At 46.9% G+C, this 17171-nt stretch overlaps 1 protein-coding gene across 2 annotated transcripts in view; it reads right to left on the bottom strand.

Annotated features, from left to right (window-relative positions):
• Positions 1-17171, bottom strand: part of POLD3 (DNA polymerase delta 3, accessory subunit) — a 128385-nt gene that overhangs the window by 60558 nt on the left and 50656 nt on the right. For both annotated transcript variants that reach the window (XM_029602080.1, XM_029602079.1), the window contains one exon: positions 7715-7781. In XM_029602080.1, the coding sequence (XP_029457940.1) occupies positions 7715-7781 (67 nt within the window). The remainder of the gene's footprint in view (positions 1-7714; positions 7782-17171) is intronic.

Genomic DNA, 17171 nt, shown 5'->3' with positions numbered 1-17171 from the left:
CCAGTCTACAGTTTCCCGGATCACCCTGGAGCCCTTTTTAAATATTGGGGTTAATTGGCCATCTTCCAACCTTCAGGTAAATGGATGATTTTAATGATAGGTTACAAATTTAATTGAAATGGGTCTGAAATTTCAGTTTTTAGTTCTTTCAGAACCCTGGGGGGTATACCATCTGGTCCAGGTGGTTTACTACTCTACAGTTTGTCATTCTGGCCTACCACATCTGTCAGGTTCACTGTGATTTGGTTCAGTTCATCTGAATCATCACCCTTGAAGACCGAACAGACACCTCCCCAACATCCTCTCCAGTAAACACTGAAACAAAGAAATTGTTTAATCTTTCCACAATGGCCTTATCTTCCCTAAGAGCCCCTTTAACCACTTGATCATATAACAGTCCAACCGACTCCCTCGCAGGCTTTCTGCTTCAGATATATTTTTTAAAGTTTTTGTCAGTTTTTGCCTCTACGGCCAACTTCTTTTCAAATTCTCTCTTAAGCCTCTCTTATCAATGTCTTACATTTAACTTGCCAATGCTTATGGTTTATCCTATTTTCTTCTGATGGATCCTTCTTCCAATTTTTGAATGAAGAACTTTTGGCTGAAATAACCTCTTTAACCTCACTTTTTAGCTACCAGGATCAGCCGTTTGGTGACATTGCAGGGAACGCTGAAGGCCACAGAGGTTAAAAGAGCCGGAGAGTACTGGTAGTCTGGAGGGCAGGGAGCGTAGGGTCTGGAGAAAAGCTGCACTACCAGTGGTAGAAACACTGGCATCATGTGCACAGAGCCAGCTGGAAGTGAGAGCCACAGAGTAGGTAAGGGAACAGTGCAATGAACCCGAAAGTGCTGTGCCATGGTGATAAAAGGCCAAAGAACTATGGACATCTCCCACTTGTCAGTGATTTTTGGATCGTATAGTGGAGGAAAGCAGCTAGTATCCCGGCTTCTTGGGATGGAAACACCAGTGGAGCTACCAGGCTCAGATCATGGAGACAATTAAAGGAAGAACTGAAGCTTTGAGCAGGGGAGGAGGGACAGTGACCTTTCCAATAAGGAAGAGACCTTAGGCCGATGAGCAGGATAAAAGGTGCATGTGGGCTGGAAGTGATCCATAGTTTGCCCACCCCTGAAATGAAAATTGGTTCTTACCTGCTAATTTTCGTTCCTCTAGTACCAACGGATCAGTCCAGACTCTCGGGTTTATTCATCCCTGCCAGCAGATGGAGTCAGAGAAAAGCCTCACTGACACTGCTTGATAAGCCCTAGTGCCACCTGCAGTAGTTCAGTATTAATTTGTACCCAAGCTGAAAACATTATGTGCAAGAACCTGAATAAAAACTTCAAAAAACCTGTAAAAAATATGTAACTTATGAACAAACTAAGAACAGAAGTATGCTGAAATGATTATGGCTGAGCAGAAGACTCTGCCCCTCGAACCCAGGTGGGTTCTGGACTGATCCGTTTGTACTACAGGAACGAAATTTAGCAGTTAAGAACCAATTTTATTTTCCCTGTATGTACCCGGATCAGTCCAGACTCCTGGGATGTTCCAAAGCTTCCGAGAGAGGGTGGGACCTGGAAAGTCCCACTCGCAAGACACCTTCACCAAAAGACCGGGAATCAGAAATTCCCAAATCCAATCGGTAATGCCTTGCAAAAGTATGCAGCGATTTCCAAGTCGCCACCCTGCAAATCTCTTGCGGAGAAACCAATCGAGCCTCTGCCCATGAAGCCACCTGAGCCCAAGTCGAGTGGGCCCGCAAACCCTCAGGGACTTGACGGCCCTTGAGAATATACGTCGACCCAATAACTTCCTTAAGCCACCTGGCAATAGTTGCTTTGAGGCAGGGGTACCCTTCTTTGAACCGCTCCAAAGCACAAAAAGATGATCAGACCTCCTGAAATCATTAGTAACCTTGAGATAGCGAAGCAAGGCCCTGCGGACATCCAACAGCTTAGGCTCCCGAGTGTGCTGCATAGAATCATCCAACTCTGTAAACGCTGGGAGCTCGATAGTCTGATTAACATGAAAGGCAGAGACCACCTTCGGGACAAAGGAAGGACCCGTATGTAATGTGACTTCAGAATCAGATATTTGAAGATTTGGTCCCTACACGACAAGGCCTGCAATTCAGAAATCCTCCTGGTGGAACAGATGGTCACCAAGAACACAACCTTGAGAGTCAAATCCTTAAGGGTCGCTCTCCGAATTGGCTCAAATGGAGCATCACACAATACTAGATTAAGGTTCCAGGGGGGACAGACCTTCCGCACCGGAGGACACAAATTCTTAACTCCTTGAAGAAACCTCTGTACGTCTGGATGAGAAGATAAGGAATAACCCTCAATCTTCCCTTGCAAGCAGGCTAGAACCGCTACCTGCACCCTAAGGGAATTAAAAGCAAGGCCTTTAGCTAAACCCTCTTGCAGAAAAGACAAGACGTGAGAAATCGAGGCACGAACTGTCTGTATCCATCGGTCGGTACACCAAGCCTCAAACACTTTCCAAACCCAAACATATGAAAGGGAGGTAGACTGCCTCCTAGCCTGCAAAAGCGTAGTGATCGCCAGCTCTGGTTATCCTCTCCGCCTCAAGCAATGCCTCTCAAAAGCCAAGCCACTAGACAAAAGCGATCTGCCTGGTCGGAAATTAAGGGACCCTGACAGAGAAGGTCCAGAAGATGGCTGAGGCACAGCGTACCGTCCACCACTAGATTGACGAGATCTGCGAACCATGGTCGACGCAGCCACTCCAAAGCAACTAAGATCATCTTCCCGGGGTGTTTCTCTATGCGGCGCAACACCTTGCCCACTAGAGGGAAAACATAAAGCAAGATCCCTTGAGGCCAAGGCACCACCAAAGCGTCGACCCCCTTGGCCCCGTACTTCCTCCTGCGGCTGAAAAACCGAGGAGCTTTCGCATTGAGCCGAGTCACCATCGACGTGAGGACAACCCCACCTCTTCCGGATGAACCGCATTGCGGATTCTGCCAATTCCCAATCGCCTGGATCTAAGCTCTGACGACTGAGAAAATCGGCCTGGATGTTGTCGACGCCCACAATATGAGACGCAGCTAACTGAACCAAGTACAGTTCTGTCCAGCGAAACTGTACTTGGTGCCGCCCTGACAATTGATGTAAGCTACCGTCGTGGCATTGTCCGACAGAACCCTGACCGAACAACCCTGAATGAGGGGGAGGAAGGCTTTAAGTGCCAGCTGCACAGTCCTGGTCTCCAACCGATCAATAGGCCACAAGGCTTCTACCGCCGACCAAGTGCCCTGGGCCGACTGCTGCTCGTAGACCACCCCCCAACCAGAGAGACTGGCGTTGGTAGTGAGAACTACCCAATCCGGAACTTCTAAACGGACACCACATTGCAGATTGGACGACTGTAGCCACCACAAGAGGCTGCTCCATGCCAACGCATCCAGCAAGACCGGTAAATGAAAAGCCTGCGACAGAGGATTCCACCTCTCCAACAGGCCCCTCTGAAGTGGGCACATATATGCGAAGACCCACGCACCAATTCTAGCATGGAGGCCATCGATCCCAGAACCTGCAAAAAAATCCCAGGCTCGGGGCACCTTCAACGCCAATAAGCGGCGAACTTGTAGCTTGATCATTCTCTCCTCTGAGAGAAACACTTTGCCTTGCCTCATGTCGAAACAAGCCCCGAGATAGTCTAGTGTCTGGGACGGCTCCAAATGACTGTTCGCCCTATTGACCACCCAGCCAAGAGACTCTAGCAAACGAATAACTTTCTGAACCGAAGATCCGTCCAACAATTTCTCCCGAATTAGCCAATTGTCAAGATAAGGATGCACCAATACCCCCTCTCGCCGAAGAGCTGCCGCCACCACCACCTTGGTGAACGTGCGAGGAGCCATGGCCAGTCTGAAGGGGAAAGCCTGAAATTGGAAATGCTGACCCAGCACTGCGAATCTTAGAAAACGCTGATACTCCGGATGAATGGGAATATGTAGATACGCCTCCGTCAGATCCAGGAAGACCAAAAACTCCCGAGAGCGCACCGCCGCAATCACTGAACGTAAAGTCTCCATTCGGAAGTGTAGTATGTTCAAGGACGCGTTGACTGACTTGAGGTCCAGGATGGGTCGAAATGTACCCTCCTTTTTTGGCACCACAAAGTAGATGGATTAATGACTCCTGCCCCGCTCGTGTGGAGGCACTGGGATCACTGCCCCCAACTCGCGCAACCTGCACAAAGTCTCCCGAACCGCGCAACACTTAGCCAAGAACCCGCAAGGGGAGACTAAGAATAGGTCGCGAACGGGATGTGCAAACTCTAACGCGTAACCGTCTCTTATCACTGAGAGGACCCACTGATCCTGTGTAACCTTGATTCACTCCTTGTAAAACTCTGCCAGACAGCCCCCTATATAGGGAACGGCGGAGTGAACCGGCCTCGCTTCATTGGGAGGACTTGACCCCAGCAGGTCCCCTAGCCGCGGGGGCCCTGAAAGGTCTTCTGCCGCCTCGAAAGGACTGACCCCAATTCGAGCCCTGAGGTTGAAAGGGTTTCTGTGACTACGACCCCACTGGATCTCCAGAAGGACGAGATCGTCTGCCGTCCCGAAAAAATGACCAGGACTGAAAAGCCTGACAATTCCTAGGCTTGTCCTCTGGCAACTTGTGTACCTTCGTTTCACTCAACTGCTTTATCAGCTGCTCCAGCTGCTCCCCAAACAACAAATGACACTTAAAGGGCAAGGAGCCTAACTGGGCCTTAGAAGACACATCCGCCGACCAGTGATGGAGCCACAGCAAACGTCGGGCCACCACCGCAGAACTCATAACTCGAGATAGCGAACGTACCAAATCATAAAGAGCATCAGCCACATATGCGACTGACACCTCCACACGATCTGCATTAGACGTGTCGGAACCCGGTAGTGTCTGCCCATCCTGAAAACTCTGAACCCAGCGCAAACATGCTCTTTGCATAAAGCTGGAGCCAATGGCGGCCCACAGCCCTAAGGCTGCGCCCTCAAATATTCTCTTGAGATAAAGCTCCAACTTCCGATCCTGAACATCCTTGAATGCCGCAGCCCCCACCACCGGAATAGTAGTTTTCTTAGTGACTGCGGAAAATGCCACATCCACCTGCGGAAGTGTAAAAAGCTCCAAGGTTTGTTCTGACAAGGGGTAGAGTTTCTACATCGCTCTACCCACCCTCAAACCTGAGTTTGGGGAATCCCACTCACGTTCTACCAACTGCTGCACCAACCTACGATAAGGAAAAGCGGAAGGAGGAGCCCTAAGGCTATCCAGAACAGGGTCTGCCCCATCCATCTCTGGAACTTCCAGAGGAACTTTCAAATCAAGATCCTCAAGAACTTGAGGAAGTAGTGTCCAACTCCTCCCTCCGGAACAAACGGAGAATCTTGGGGGTCATCACCCTCTGCTACTGAAGGTATCCTCATGTCATCCCCCTGATAAAAGTCCGGGGATGCCAGATCCTCTGGCTGGAGGGACCGGGACCACTAAGCCCCCCATTGCCCCCCCCTGGACTGGGCAAAAGCGGGACCCCCCCCCCCCGAGTCACGTGGCCGCATGGACCATGACTCGGCCTCCGGAGGCTACAGGTACGAACTCAGAGGTAACAAGGACAATTGTGGGCCCCCTAAACCTTCCTGCTGCGCCAGATAGGCCTGGTGAAGCAGGACAATAAACTCAGGAGAGAAAGGGCGCGAACCTGGAGGTAAAATCGGGACCTGGTCTCCCCCAGGTCCTTGAGGCAAAGGGACCTGCTGACTAGTGCCTCCAGAGAGCCCACGCCCCTCGAGGGGGCCGGGATGGACCGGGGAGAGCAGTGGTGGAAGATCTCCCTCCCCCTCCAAAAATGGCAGCATGCGCGAATCCGGCGCCAAAATGGCCGTCGATCCCACTCTGAGAGAGCCGGCAGACCTGGAGTCAGCAGGGGCATTTAAAATCACCCTGACTGTGGCAGCCGCGTGCTCATGCAAGCACAGACATTTAGAGACTCCCAGGAGGGCCCTCCCCCCCCTCCCCGAAACGCACCCAGAACAAAGGCCGGCCCAACCGAGACACGCCGGGACTGCCCCACACGCGTGGCAAGCCGAGCCGCGAACCATGCCGAGAAAACAACAACAGAAATCAAACAAAAAAAAAAAGAACCGGCCCAAACAACGGAGGGGGGTGGGAGGAGTCGCCCCCGAGCCATACCGCTCAGCCAGCTTCTTCCTCTTTTTTTTTTTTTTTTTAAATTAAACTTTAACAAAAAAAATAGCAGGAAAGTTTCTCTCCTAGCTGAAAGGAGCTGTCCAGCTCAAATCAGCCACTGATCAAGAAGGAGAGAAACCCCTGAAGAAGAAAAGAAGAGCTGAAAGCCGCACGGCCGGCCTCGTGAGGGGAGGGATCTAGACCATCAGATTTACACCCCACAGAACAATTTGGACTTCAACTGGTCCACCTCAACCGAAGAGAGAATGGTTCTCAAAAGGAACCAGCCCCCTGGGAGGAAGGCTCATCCGAAAAAACAAAAATAAGGGTAAGAGAAGAACTGCAGGTTTATGCACCAGCCATCTGCTGGAGACAGAGAAATACTGAACTACTGCTGCTGGCACCAGGGCTTATCAAGCAGTGTCAGCGAGGCTTTTCTCTGTCTCCATCTGCTGGCAGGGATGAATAAACCCAGGAGTCTGGTCTGATCCGGGTACGTACAGGGAACTAGGCGATAATACAGAATGTGAGTAGAAAAAAATAAAGAGAAGGAAGTCAAGGTGAAGAAAAAAAATAAAAAGGGAAAATCCAGTTTTATAAGAACATAAGAAGTTGTCGTACTGGGTCAAGCCCAGCATCCTGTTTCCAACAGTAGCCAATCCAGGCTACAAGTACCTGGCAAGTTTCCAAAAACAAAGTATATCTCATGCTACTGAAGCTAGTAATAGCAGTGGCTATTTTCTAAGTCAACTTGATTAATAGCAAGTAATGGACTTCTCCTCCAATAACTTATCCAAACTTTTTTTAAACCCAGCTACATTAACTGCACTAACCACATCCTCTGGCAACAAATTCCAGAGCTTTATTGTGCGTTGAGTGAGAAAGAACATAAGAAATTTGCCATGCTGGGTCAGACCAAGGGTCCATCGAGCCCGGCATCCTGTTTCCAACAGAGGCCAAAACCAGGCCACAAGAACCTGGCCATTACCCAAACACTAAGGAGAACCCATGCTACTGATGCAATTAATAGCAGTGGCTATTCCCTAAGAATAATTGATTAGTAGCCATTAATGGACTTCTCCTCCAAGAACTTATCCAAACCTTTTTTGAACCCAGCTACATTAACTGCACTAACCACATCCCCTGGCAACAAATTCCAGAGCTTAATTGTGCATTGATATTGCCGTTTTTGTCAGGACATAAATGCCAGACTGACCACTGGGAGTCCAATTATATAGGATTCAAAAGTAACAAAGAAAGTAAGAGGTATTGAATCCATTCCCTCTCGCTCCTGACAAAGTACAAAGGGGCAGTTAACCTGGAGTATTGATTAAACCCTCAGTTGTTCTTCAGTGTTTGTTCAGGCTGAGCCAAACAGCACATAATATATGTTGCATGAGGAAAATATTCTAACAGTGCAGTTTTTCCATGCTTAATAGCTCCTGCCTCAGGACAGTAATACTTGAACATCTCGAGTTAGAGATACCGAAGGTGCAATACTCACTTATGGAAGCTTTTCCAAAGAAATTATTCACTGCATTTGCTTTCCCCGATGGTTTGCTGCTGGCTGCCTACAAATAATCACAAAAACATCTTGATAAAATCAAAGTCTGAAGTTCAGTACCTTCCCACATATATCATGTAAACCCCTTAGAGGGGAAGGAGAAATTACTACTTACCTGATAATTTCCTTTTCTTTAGTATTGACAGGTGAATCCAGAACCAGTGGGTTATGCATCTCTACCAGCAGATGGAGACAAAACAAAGCTGACATCAAATAAGCACATAAGAAATTGCCATGCTGGGCCAGACCAAGGGTCCATCAAGCCCGGCATCCTATTTCCAACAGAGGCCAAACCAGGCCACATGAACCTGGCAATTACCCAATCACTAAGAAGATCCCATGCTACTGATGCAATTAATAGCAGTGGCTATTCCCTAAGTAAACTTGATTAATAGCAGTTAATGGACTTCTCCTCCAAGAACTTATCCAAACCTTTTCTGAACCCAGCTACATTAACTGCACTAACCACATCCTCTGGCAACAAATTCCAGAGCTTTATTGTGCGTTGAGTGAAAAAGAATTTTCTCCGATTAGTCTTAAATGTGCTACTTGCTAAATTCATGGAGTGCCCCCTAGTCCTTCTATTATTCGAAAGTGTAAGTATTTACTCGTTCAAGACCTCTCATGATCTTAAAGACCTCTTTCATATCCCCCCTCAGCCGTCTCTTCTCCAAGCTGAACAGCCCTAACCTCTTCAGCCTTTCCTCACAGGGGAGCTGTTCTATCCCCTTTATCATTTTGGTTGCCCTTCTCTGTACCTTCTCCATTGCAACTATATCTTTTTTGAGATGCGGCGACCAGAATTGTACACAGAATTCAAGGTGCGGTCTCACCATGGAGCGATATAGAGGCATTATGACATTTTCCGTTTTATTAACCATTCCCTTCCTAATAATTCCTAAAATTCAGTTTGCTTTTTTGACTATTGCAGCACACTGAGCCGACGATTTTAAAGTATTATCCACTATGATACCTAGATCTTTTTCCTGGGTGGTAGTTCCTAATATGAAACCTAACATCGTGTAACTACAGCAAGGTTTATTTTTTCCTATATCTAACACCTTGCACTTGTCCACATTAAATTTCATCTGCCATTTGGATGCCCAATCTTCCAGTCTTGCAAGGTCCTCCTGTAATGTATCACAATCCGCTTGTGATTTAACTACTCTGAATAATTTTGTATCATCCGCAAATTTGATAATCTCACTCGTCGTATTCCTTTCCAGATCATTTATATATATATTGAAAAGCAGCGGTCCAAGTACAGATCCCTGAGGCACTCCACCGTTTACCCTTGTCCACTGAGAAAATTGACCATTTAATCCTACTCTCTGTTTCCTGTCTTTTAACCAGTTTGTAATCCACGAAAGGACATCACCTCCTATCCCATGACTTTTTAGTTTTCTTAGAAGCCTCTCATGAGGGACTTTGTCAAACGCCTTCTAAAAATCCAAATACACTACATCTACCAGTTCACCTTTATCCACATGTTTATTAACCCCTTCAAAAAAATGAAGCAGATTTGTTAGGCAAGACGTCCCTTGGGTAAATCCATGTTGACTGTGTTCCATTAAACCATGTCTTTCTATATTCTCTACGATTTTGATCTTGAGAATAGTTTCCACTATTTTTTTCGGCACGGAAGTCAGGCTCACTGGTCTAAAGTTATCCGGATCGCCCCTGGAGCCTTTTTTAAATATTGGGGTTACATTGGCCACCCTCCAGTCTTCAGGCACAATGGATGTTTTTAATGATAGATTTCAAATTTTAACTAATAGATCAGAAATTTCATTTTTGAGTTCCATCTGGTCCAGGTGATTTGCTACTCTTTAGTTTGTCAATCTGGCCTACTACGTCTTCCAGGTTCACAGTGATTTCGTTCAGGTTGTCCGACTCATCACCCCTGAAAACCATCTCCGGAACTGGTATTCCCCAACATCCTCATTAGTAAACACGGAAGCAAAGAATTAATTTAGTCTTTCTGCAATGGCCTTATCTTCCCTAAGAGCCCCTTTAACCCCTTGGTCATCTAATGGTCCAACTGACTCCCTCACAGGTTTCTTGCTTCGGATATATTTTTTAAAGTTTTTATTATGAGTTTTTGCCTCTATGGCCAACTTAATTTCAAATTCTCTCTTCGTATATCTTATCAATGTTTTACACTTAACTTGATAATGCTTATGTTTTATCCTATTTTCTTCAGCTGGATCCTTCTTCTGATTTTTGAAGGATTTTTTTTTTTGGCTAAAATAGCCTCTTTCACCTTACCTTTTAACCATGATGGTAATCGTTTTGCCTTCCCTTCCACCTTTCTTAATGTGTGGAATATATATGGACTGCGCCTCTAGGATTGTATTTTTAAACAATGTCCATGCCTGTTGAACACTTTTAACCTTTGCAGCTGCACCTTCAGTTTTTTCTAACTATTTTCCTCATTTTATTAAAGTTTCCCTTTTGAAAGTTTAGTGTTAGAGCTGCAGATTTACTTATTGTCCCCCTTCCAGTTATTAATTTAAATTTGATCATGTTATGGTCACTGTTGCCAAGTGGCCCCACCACTGTTACCTCTCTCACCAAATCCTGCATTCCACTAAGAATTAAATATAAAATAGCTCCCTCTCTTGTTGGTTCCTGAACCAATTGCTCCATGAAGCAGTCATTTATTACATCCAGGAACTTTTATGCCTCTAGCAAGTCCTGATGTTACATTTATCCAGTCAATATTGGGGTAATTGAAATCTCTCATTATTACTGCACTGCCAAATTGGTTAGCTTCCCTGATTTCTCTTAGCATTTCATCATCTGTATATATACCCCTGCAATGACATCAGCCCACTAGTATTCTCTGCAAAAGCCAACTGTGGACAAACTATCTATTAATAATCCAAGTTTTGTTAATCATTCCAGCACTCAGCCAACAGGAAAACAGTCAGCTCAGACACAGAGTGTAACAACACTAGTCTAGCGACTGGAGTAACACTTACCTGTAACCCCTGGATCACACTGCCACGTAGGACAATAGCACAATCATCCGGCAGCCAAGGGCGGGAAGATGGATTCACCTGTCTATACTAAAGAAAAGGAAATCATCAGGTAAGTAGTAATTTCTCCTTTCTTAGCATTTAGACAGGTGAATCCAGAACCAGTAGGATGTACCAAAGCTACTCCCAAACAAGGCGGGAGGCTGCCCACAGTCCAGTCAAAACCACATGTGCGAAGGCTGCGTCATTCTTGGCCTGCACATCCAGGAGATAATGCCTGGCAAAGCTATGTAAGGAGGACCACATTACAGCTTGGCAAGTGTCAATGGGAGACAACAGTCTCACGTCCGTCTTTGATACTGGCTGAGCCTAGTGGAATGAGCCCTAATCTGACTAGGCAATGGCTGCTCAGCATCCACATATGCGGCTGTAACTACCTCCTTAATAAAGCGGGTTATTGTAGCCCGCAACGCCAGTTTTCCCTGTTTACGTTCACCGTGGAGAACAGACAGACTATTTATCTTCCTGAGAAGCTTAGAAACCTCCAAATACCTCAAGATATGACTCTTGACATCCAAGGGCCCTAACAGGCGATATTCCTCCGCATCTCTTTCCCTGTCCAGAGACGGCAGGGAAATGGACTGATTCAAATGAAAATCCGAGACCACCTTTGGCAAAAAGGAAGGAACAGTATGCAGCTGTATCACCCCCGGAGTCACTCGTAGAAATGGCTCCCGGCAAGACAAGGCCTGCAGTTCGTAAACTCTATGCACCAAACAAATTGCCAAAAGAAATACAGTTTTCAAGGTCAGTAACCTCAAGGAAAGGTTATGCATTTGTCAAAAATCAGGGTCCGCTAAAAAATCCAAAATTAAATTAAGACTCCACAAGGGCACCAGTAACCGCAAGGGAGGACAAAGATGCTTCACACCTTTCAAGAAACAGGCCATATCTGGATGAGCTGACAAGGGTCCACCATTCACCTAATCTTGGAAATGGGCAGGAGCCACCACCTGTACTTTTAAAGAATTAAGGGCCAACCCTTTACTCAATCCATCCTGCAAAGATCCCACTCATTTTGGAATTTTAACTGAATAAGGAAGAACCCCTCTATGTTCACACCAAGACTCAAACATTTGCCAAACTTGCATATAAGCTAGGGAAATGGAGAACTTTCTCACTCACAGCAAGGTGGCAATCACTGCAGTAGAATATCCATGCTTTGGCAACAGAGCCCTCTCAAGGGCCATACCGTAAGACAAAATCGATTCAGATCTTTGTGAAGAACCAAAGGAGATTCCCGAGAGCTGGAAACCGGAGAGGAGAGTCCACCAGGAGCCTTCACAGATCTGCATACCACGGTCTCTTGGGCCAATCTAGTGCCACCAGAAGCACCATTCCCCTTTGACTCTCAACCTTTCAAATCATCCTGCCCAACATGGGCCATGGGGGAAAAGCATACAGCAGCTTGCCCTCTGACCATTCCTGGACAAGGGCATCGATGCCCAAGGACTTTGGATCTCTCCTGTGACTGAAGAATCAGGGAACCTTCGCATTGTGAGAAGTCACCAGAAGGTCCAGAAACAGAAGGCCCCAGCAATCCACTATCAGCTAAAATGCCTCGTTTGACAATTCCCATTCTCCTGACAATTCTAGACTCTGACTGCTGAGAAAATATGCTCTTAGATTGTCTTATCCTACAGTGTTCGAGGCTGAAATCTCCTGAAGATGCACTTCCACCCATTCCATAAGTTGGACCATTTTCTGCGACACTTGCTGGCTCTTGGTCCCTCCCTGCTGACTGATGTAAGCCACTGTCGTTGCACTGTCTGACATTACCTGGACCACGCATGCGATCCTGCAACCAGTTGCTGAACCACAAGCATGCCAACCAGACAGCACCGGCTTCCAGGCAATTGATGCTCCAAAGAGACTCTTCTGAACTCCAGTGCCCTTGTACTGTCAGCTCCTGGAAGCTCGCATTTGTCATGAGTACTAGCCAGTCTGGCAATCTTAGGGAAACCCCCTTTCTTAGAAGGTCCACTTGTAACCACCACTGCAGGTGAGGGCAGACGTCTATCAGTAGGTGAAGCCGAACCTAACAATCCCGAGTCTGCGGGTTCCAACGAGATAGCAGAGATCGCTGAAGAGGACGCATATGCACCCTCACCCACGGCACCATCTCTAGGGTTGCCGTCATCAGTCCAGGCACCTGTAGATAGGACCACACTGTCGGGCGTATTGTGTTCGACAAATGACGTCCCTGAGCCATTCACTTGTGAATTCGGCCCTGCGACAGAAACACCCTGCCTTGCTTCGTGACTGTGATGGTTGAAGATTGCTCTTGGCCAGGTTCACCACCCAATCTAGCTCCTGCAACAAGGAGATCACCTTGTATGACACCCGGAGACTCTCTTCCAAGACTTTTGGCCCAAATCAGCTAGTTGTCCAAGTACGGGTGTATTAGAATCCCATCCCTTCTAAATTCTGCCGCCACTACCACCATAACCTTGGAAATCGTTCTGGGTGTGGTGACCAAACCAAAAGGTAGTGCTTGAAACTGATAATGGCGTCCCAAAACCAAGAAACTAGGTATCCAACAAGGTGCACAAACTGGACGCACACCTGGACGCCCAGCCGGATGCACTTGCACGAACCGTCGGAACTGAAGAGTGCAGCCTAACAGAAAAATATGCGCGAAAATGTTGCAGCGGCCTACCAAACTGCGAACCAGCAAAAGCCTGAGAGCAGGGCCTAGCCACATAGCTGCTCAACCCACCAGGCTGCCCACGTCCCCCAAACTCCCCCGGAGGCAGAAACGAACGTCGGATTAATGCGCCGAGCACGAAGACCAGAGGAGAGAGGATTCCTTACAAAAACTCCCCCCTCCGATTTAATTTTTTTTTTTTTTAACCTGAGCTCAGCCCATCTCAGCTGAGTACAGAATAGGTCTCTGGCTGCGGGGGGAGAAAGCATATACCTTCACCGCCATGCTCGGCTTCCTGCACCCACTACCTTTCAGCTTTTTTTTTTTTTTTTTTACAGCTAAGTCTATGCCAGCTGAAAACCAGCTACTGGACCAAGGCACTCATCTGAGGGAGGGATCCAAGGATATCACCTCAGGAATTCTCAACTGAGGGAGAGACTATTTCCACAGGAGAGTGAGGTGAATTAAATTTCCTTCTTTTATTCTCCTTCTAAAACTTAAAGCAATCCCCAGTTGGGAGATATATGCCCATTATCTACTGGAGACGGAGAATACTGGCAGGCTGTCACTGCAGGGGTATTTATACTGTGAAGTCAGCTTTGCTCTGTCTCCATCTACTGGTAGAGGGGTGCATAACCCATTGGTTCTGGATTCACCTGTCTAAAACGCTAAGAAGGGAGGGGGGGAGTGCAGACATGCAGACAGATCTGTATTTTTATCTGTTGACTCAAAGGGGTTACAGTACAAATAAAGAAACTTTCAACTGTTCTCTGCTGACTGGCAGGAAGAGCAGTACATGGTCTAATATCTGCCTATCGCATGGTAAGGCAATATTCTATTCTATGGCTAAAGCAGTACCCTATAGTGCTATGAGATGACTCTTCCCACTCTGCCACCCTCCTGCAGGAGGTTATCTGTAAACAACCCACAGAGCCAAAGGGTGTAATAAAAGAAAGCTGAAAATCATTTTTACAAAAGGGGAGCATGAAACCACCTTTCTCTACGTATGCCTACATTTCATAATACCAGTTTCCTTCCACAGTTACTCTAGCTTTTGGAAAAAATTAGAATAATTAAAATGAAAATGATTATCTGTACAGAAGGCTTTTTCAATACAGAACCATTCAATAAAAACTATAAATTGAGATCGCTTGGAGATGTGAAATTCACACATGAAAACCTGCAAAAGAGATTTAAAGCAGACAATCCTAAATGAACAATGTAGATTGACACCTAAGAGCCAGAAAAGAAGAAAACAGGATTAATATCCTGTACTGCTGGTACCTAACATCTGAACAGTTAAAAATAATCTACATATACACTCAAGCAATCCAGCCTGTTCTGGTGGGAGTGTGGAGAGCAGGGTACCTTCATGTGTATCATGGAACTGCCCAGTCATTGTTTGAATATGTGAAATCACAGACATTATTCTTCCATGGGATCCCTTAGTAATTTTGCTGGACTGCCTAATCCCTAAAGCCTATGTCCTTATGAGCGAATCTCTCTGATCACACATTTACTTACAGTGAATGAGTGCACTTTGACAAACTGCTGGAAATCCTCATGGTTTCTTCAATATGCTGTGTTCATTATAAGGACAATAATCGCAAGTAAAAGTGTGCTGGTTTCAGAGCACACACATTTTTATCTATGAGCAAAAGGGGGTGGTGACTTTACTTTCCAATCACTGCAAGTACTTTCTCTGCACACCTGCTTTCATGCAGGTACAAAGCTCCCCACATTCTGTGCGCCACCTGAATTTTCAAGGGAAACTCCATGGGGTGTACTCCTTTGAAAATTCATTCGCAGTATCATGGGGGTTTTAAAATTGCCTTCTAATATAAGGGTGAGCAAACATTTTGAGCCAAGGGCCCCCCCCCCCCCGCCTCCAGCCATACAAGTTGTTGGGCCCCCACCCAGCAAAGCTTGGTTACACCGTGTATTATTTACACACACACACAAAATGGTATCCTGGGTTCCTGGCCTGGTGTCAAAGTCTCTCACCAACCATTCAGCTGTTGAACCATTTGCCAAGTAGCAGGCAATCACACTGCCAGCCAGAAGCTCACAGTTCCAATTTTTATTCTCTTCAGGTTGCTGAAAGGTGCAAACAGATACCCACAAACACAGAGGCAGATACCAGACAAGCACAGAAAGGCAGAGACACCAGAGAGAAATGGAGAGAGATACAGACACGCCACACTCAGACAGAGACAAGTACAGACACAGCAGGCTTCCCCAAACACAGAAACACATATATCCCACATCCATGCAGAGATACTGTACACCCAGAGGAAGAGAGACAGAGAAACAATACTCCCAAATACAGATACTCCAGACCTGCTCATAAACAGATAAGCCATATCCATCCATAGACTCACAAGTCAGAAAGACACAGACACTACCCAACCAGATGGACACACACGGGCCGATATGTTTGGATGTGCGTTTTTGATGCGCTAGTTCTACCCCTTATTCAGTAAGGGGTAATAGCGCGTCGAAAATGCACGTCCAAAACCCCCCCCCCCAAAACTAATAGCGCCCGCAACATGCAAATGCACATTGATGGCCCTATTAGTTATTCCCGCGCGATTCAGTAAGTAAAATGTGCAGCCAAGCCGCACATTTTACTTTCAGAAGTTAGCGCCTACCCAAAGGTAGGCGTTAATTTCTGTCGGTGCCGGGGAAGTGTACATAGCGATATTAAGTCGGAGGTCCTAAAAGTTTAATTTAAAAAAAATTAATGAATTTTAAATAGGCCCGCGGCTTGAAAACCGGACGCTCAATTTTGCCGGCGTCCGGTTTCCAAACCTGTGGCTGCCAGCGGGTTTGAGAACCGACGCCGGCAAAATTGAGCGTCGGCTGTCAAACTCGCTGACAGCCGCCGCTTCCATTAAAAAAGAGGCGCTAGGGACGCCCTAGTGTCTCTAGCGCCTCTTTTTACCGCGGGCCCTAATTTGCATAGGCCACCCTCCTGAATCGCGTGCCCAGGAGAGTGGCCCACGCGTTTTTCTGAATCGGCCTGAGCGAGAGAGAGACAGACACAGGCAGACAGGCCCAAGGAGACACACACCACACCCACAGGGACACAGACATATCACCTTATACAGAGAAACACATTACAACAACCAGACCACCCAGAACACAGGCCACACCTCACCCAAATAATGAGACAGACACACCAAATGGCAGATACACAAAACCATGCCCAGACACAGAGAAAAAGACTACTACATCACATCACAGTCACACAGAGAAATGCAAACACACCACATTCAGAGACAACGGTAAACAAATCACACTACAGTCACAGACATCCCACACCCAGATAGCCCAAAGAGAAACACACCATATTGCACCAAAGGATCACTGATCCCCTGCCTGCCCTCACTCGACCAGGAGGATAGCCCCCTCTAAGGGGCCTAACCACCCCTGGGAGTAAACTGTTCATTCAACCAGTCGACTGCAGGTTTTGCACTTCTACCATCAGCTGGAGACAGAGAAATACATACTGAGGGACTGCAGGTGATATGCCAACATACAGGCTGACACAGAAAAACGTGCGGGAGAGCTGGCGAGCACTCGCTCTCCCAGCTCGCGCACAGGCCACTCTCCTGGGCGCGCGATTCAGGAGGGTGGCTAGGGACGCGCTAGTGTCCCTAGCGCCTCCTTTTTGACAGGAGCGCTGGCTGTCAGCAGGTTTGACAGC

This window comes from Rhinatrema bivittatum, chromosome 5, assembly GCF_901001135.1.
Source record: "Rhinatrema bivittatum chromosome 5, aRhiBiv1.1, whole genome shotgun sequence".
NCBI lineage: Eukaryota > Metazoa > Chordata > Amphibia > Gymnophiona > Rhinatrematidae > Rhinatrema > Rhinatrema bivittatum.
The sequence above is the reverse complement of the archived record's forward strand: the minus strand, read 5'-3'. Positions and strand labels throughout refer to the sequence as shown.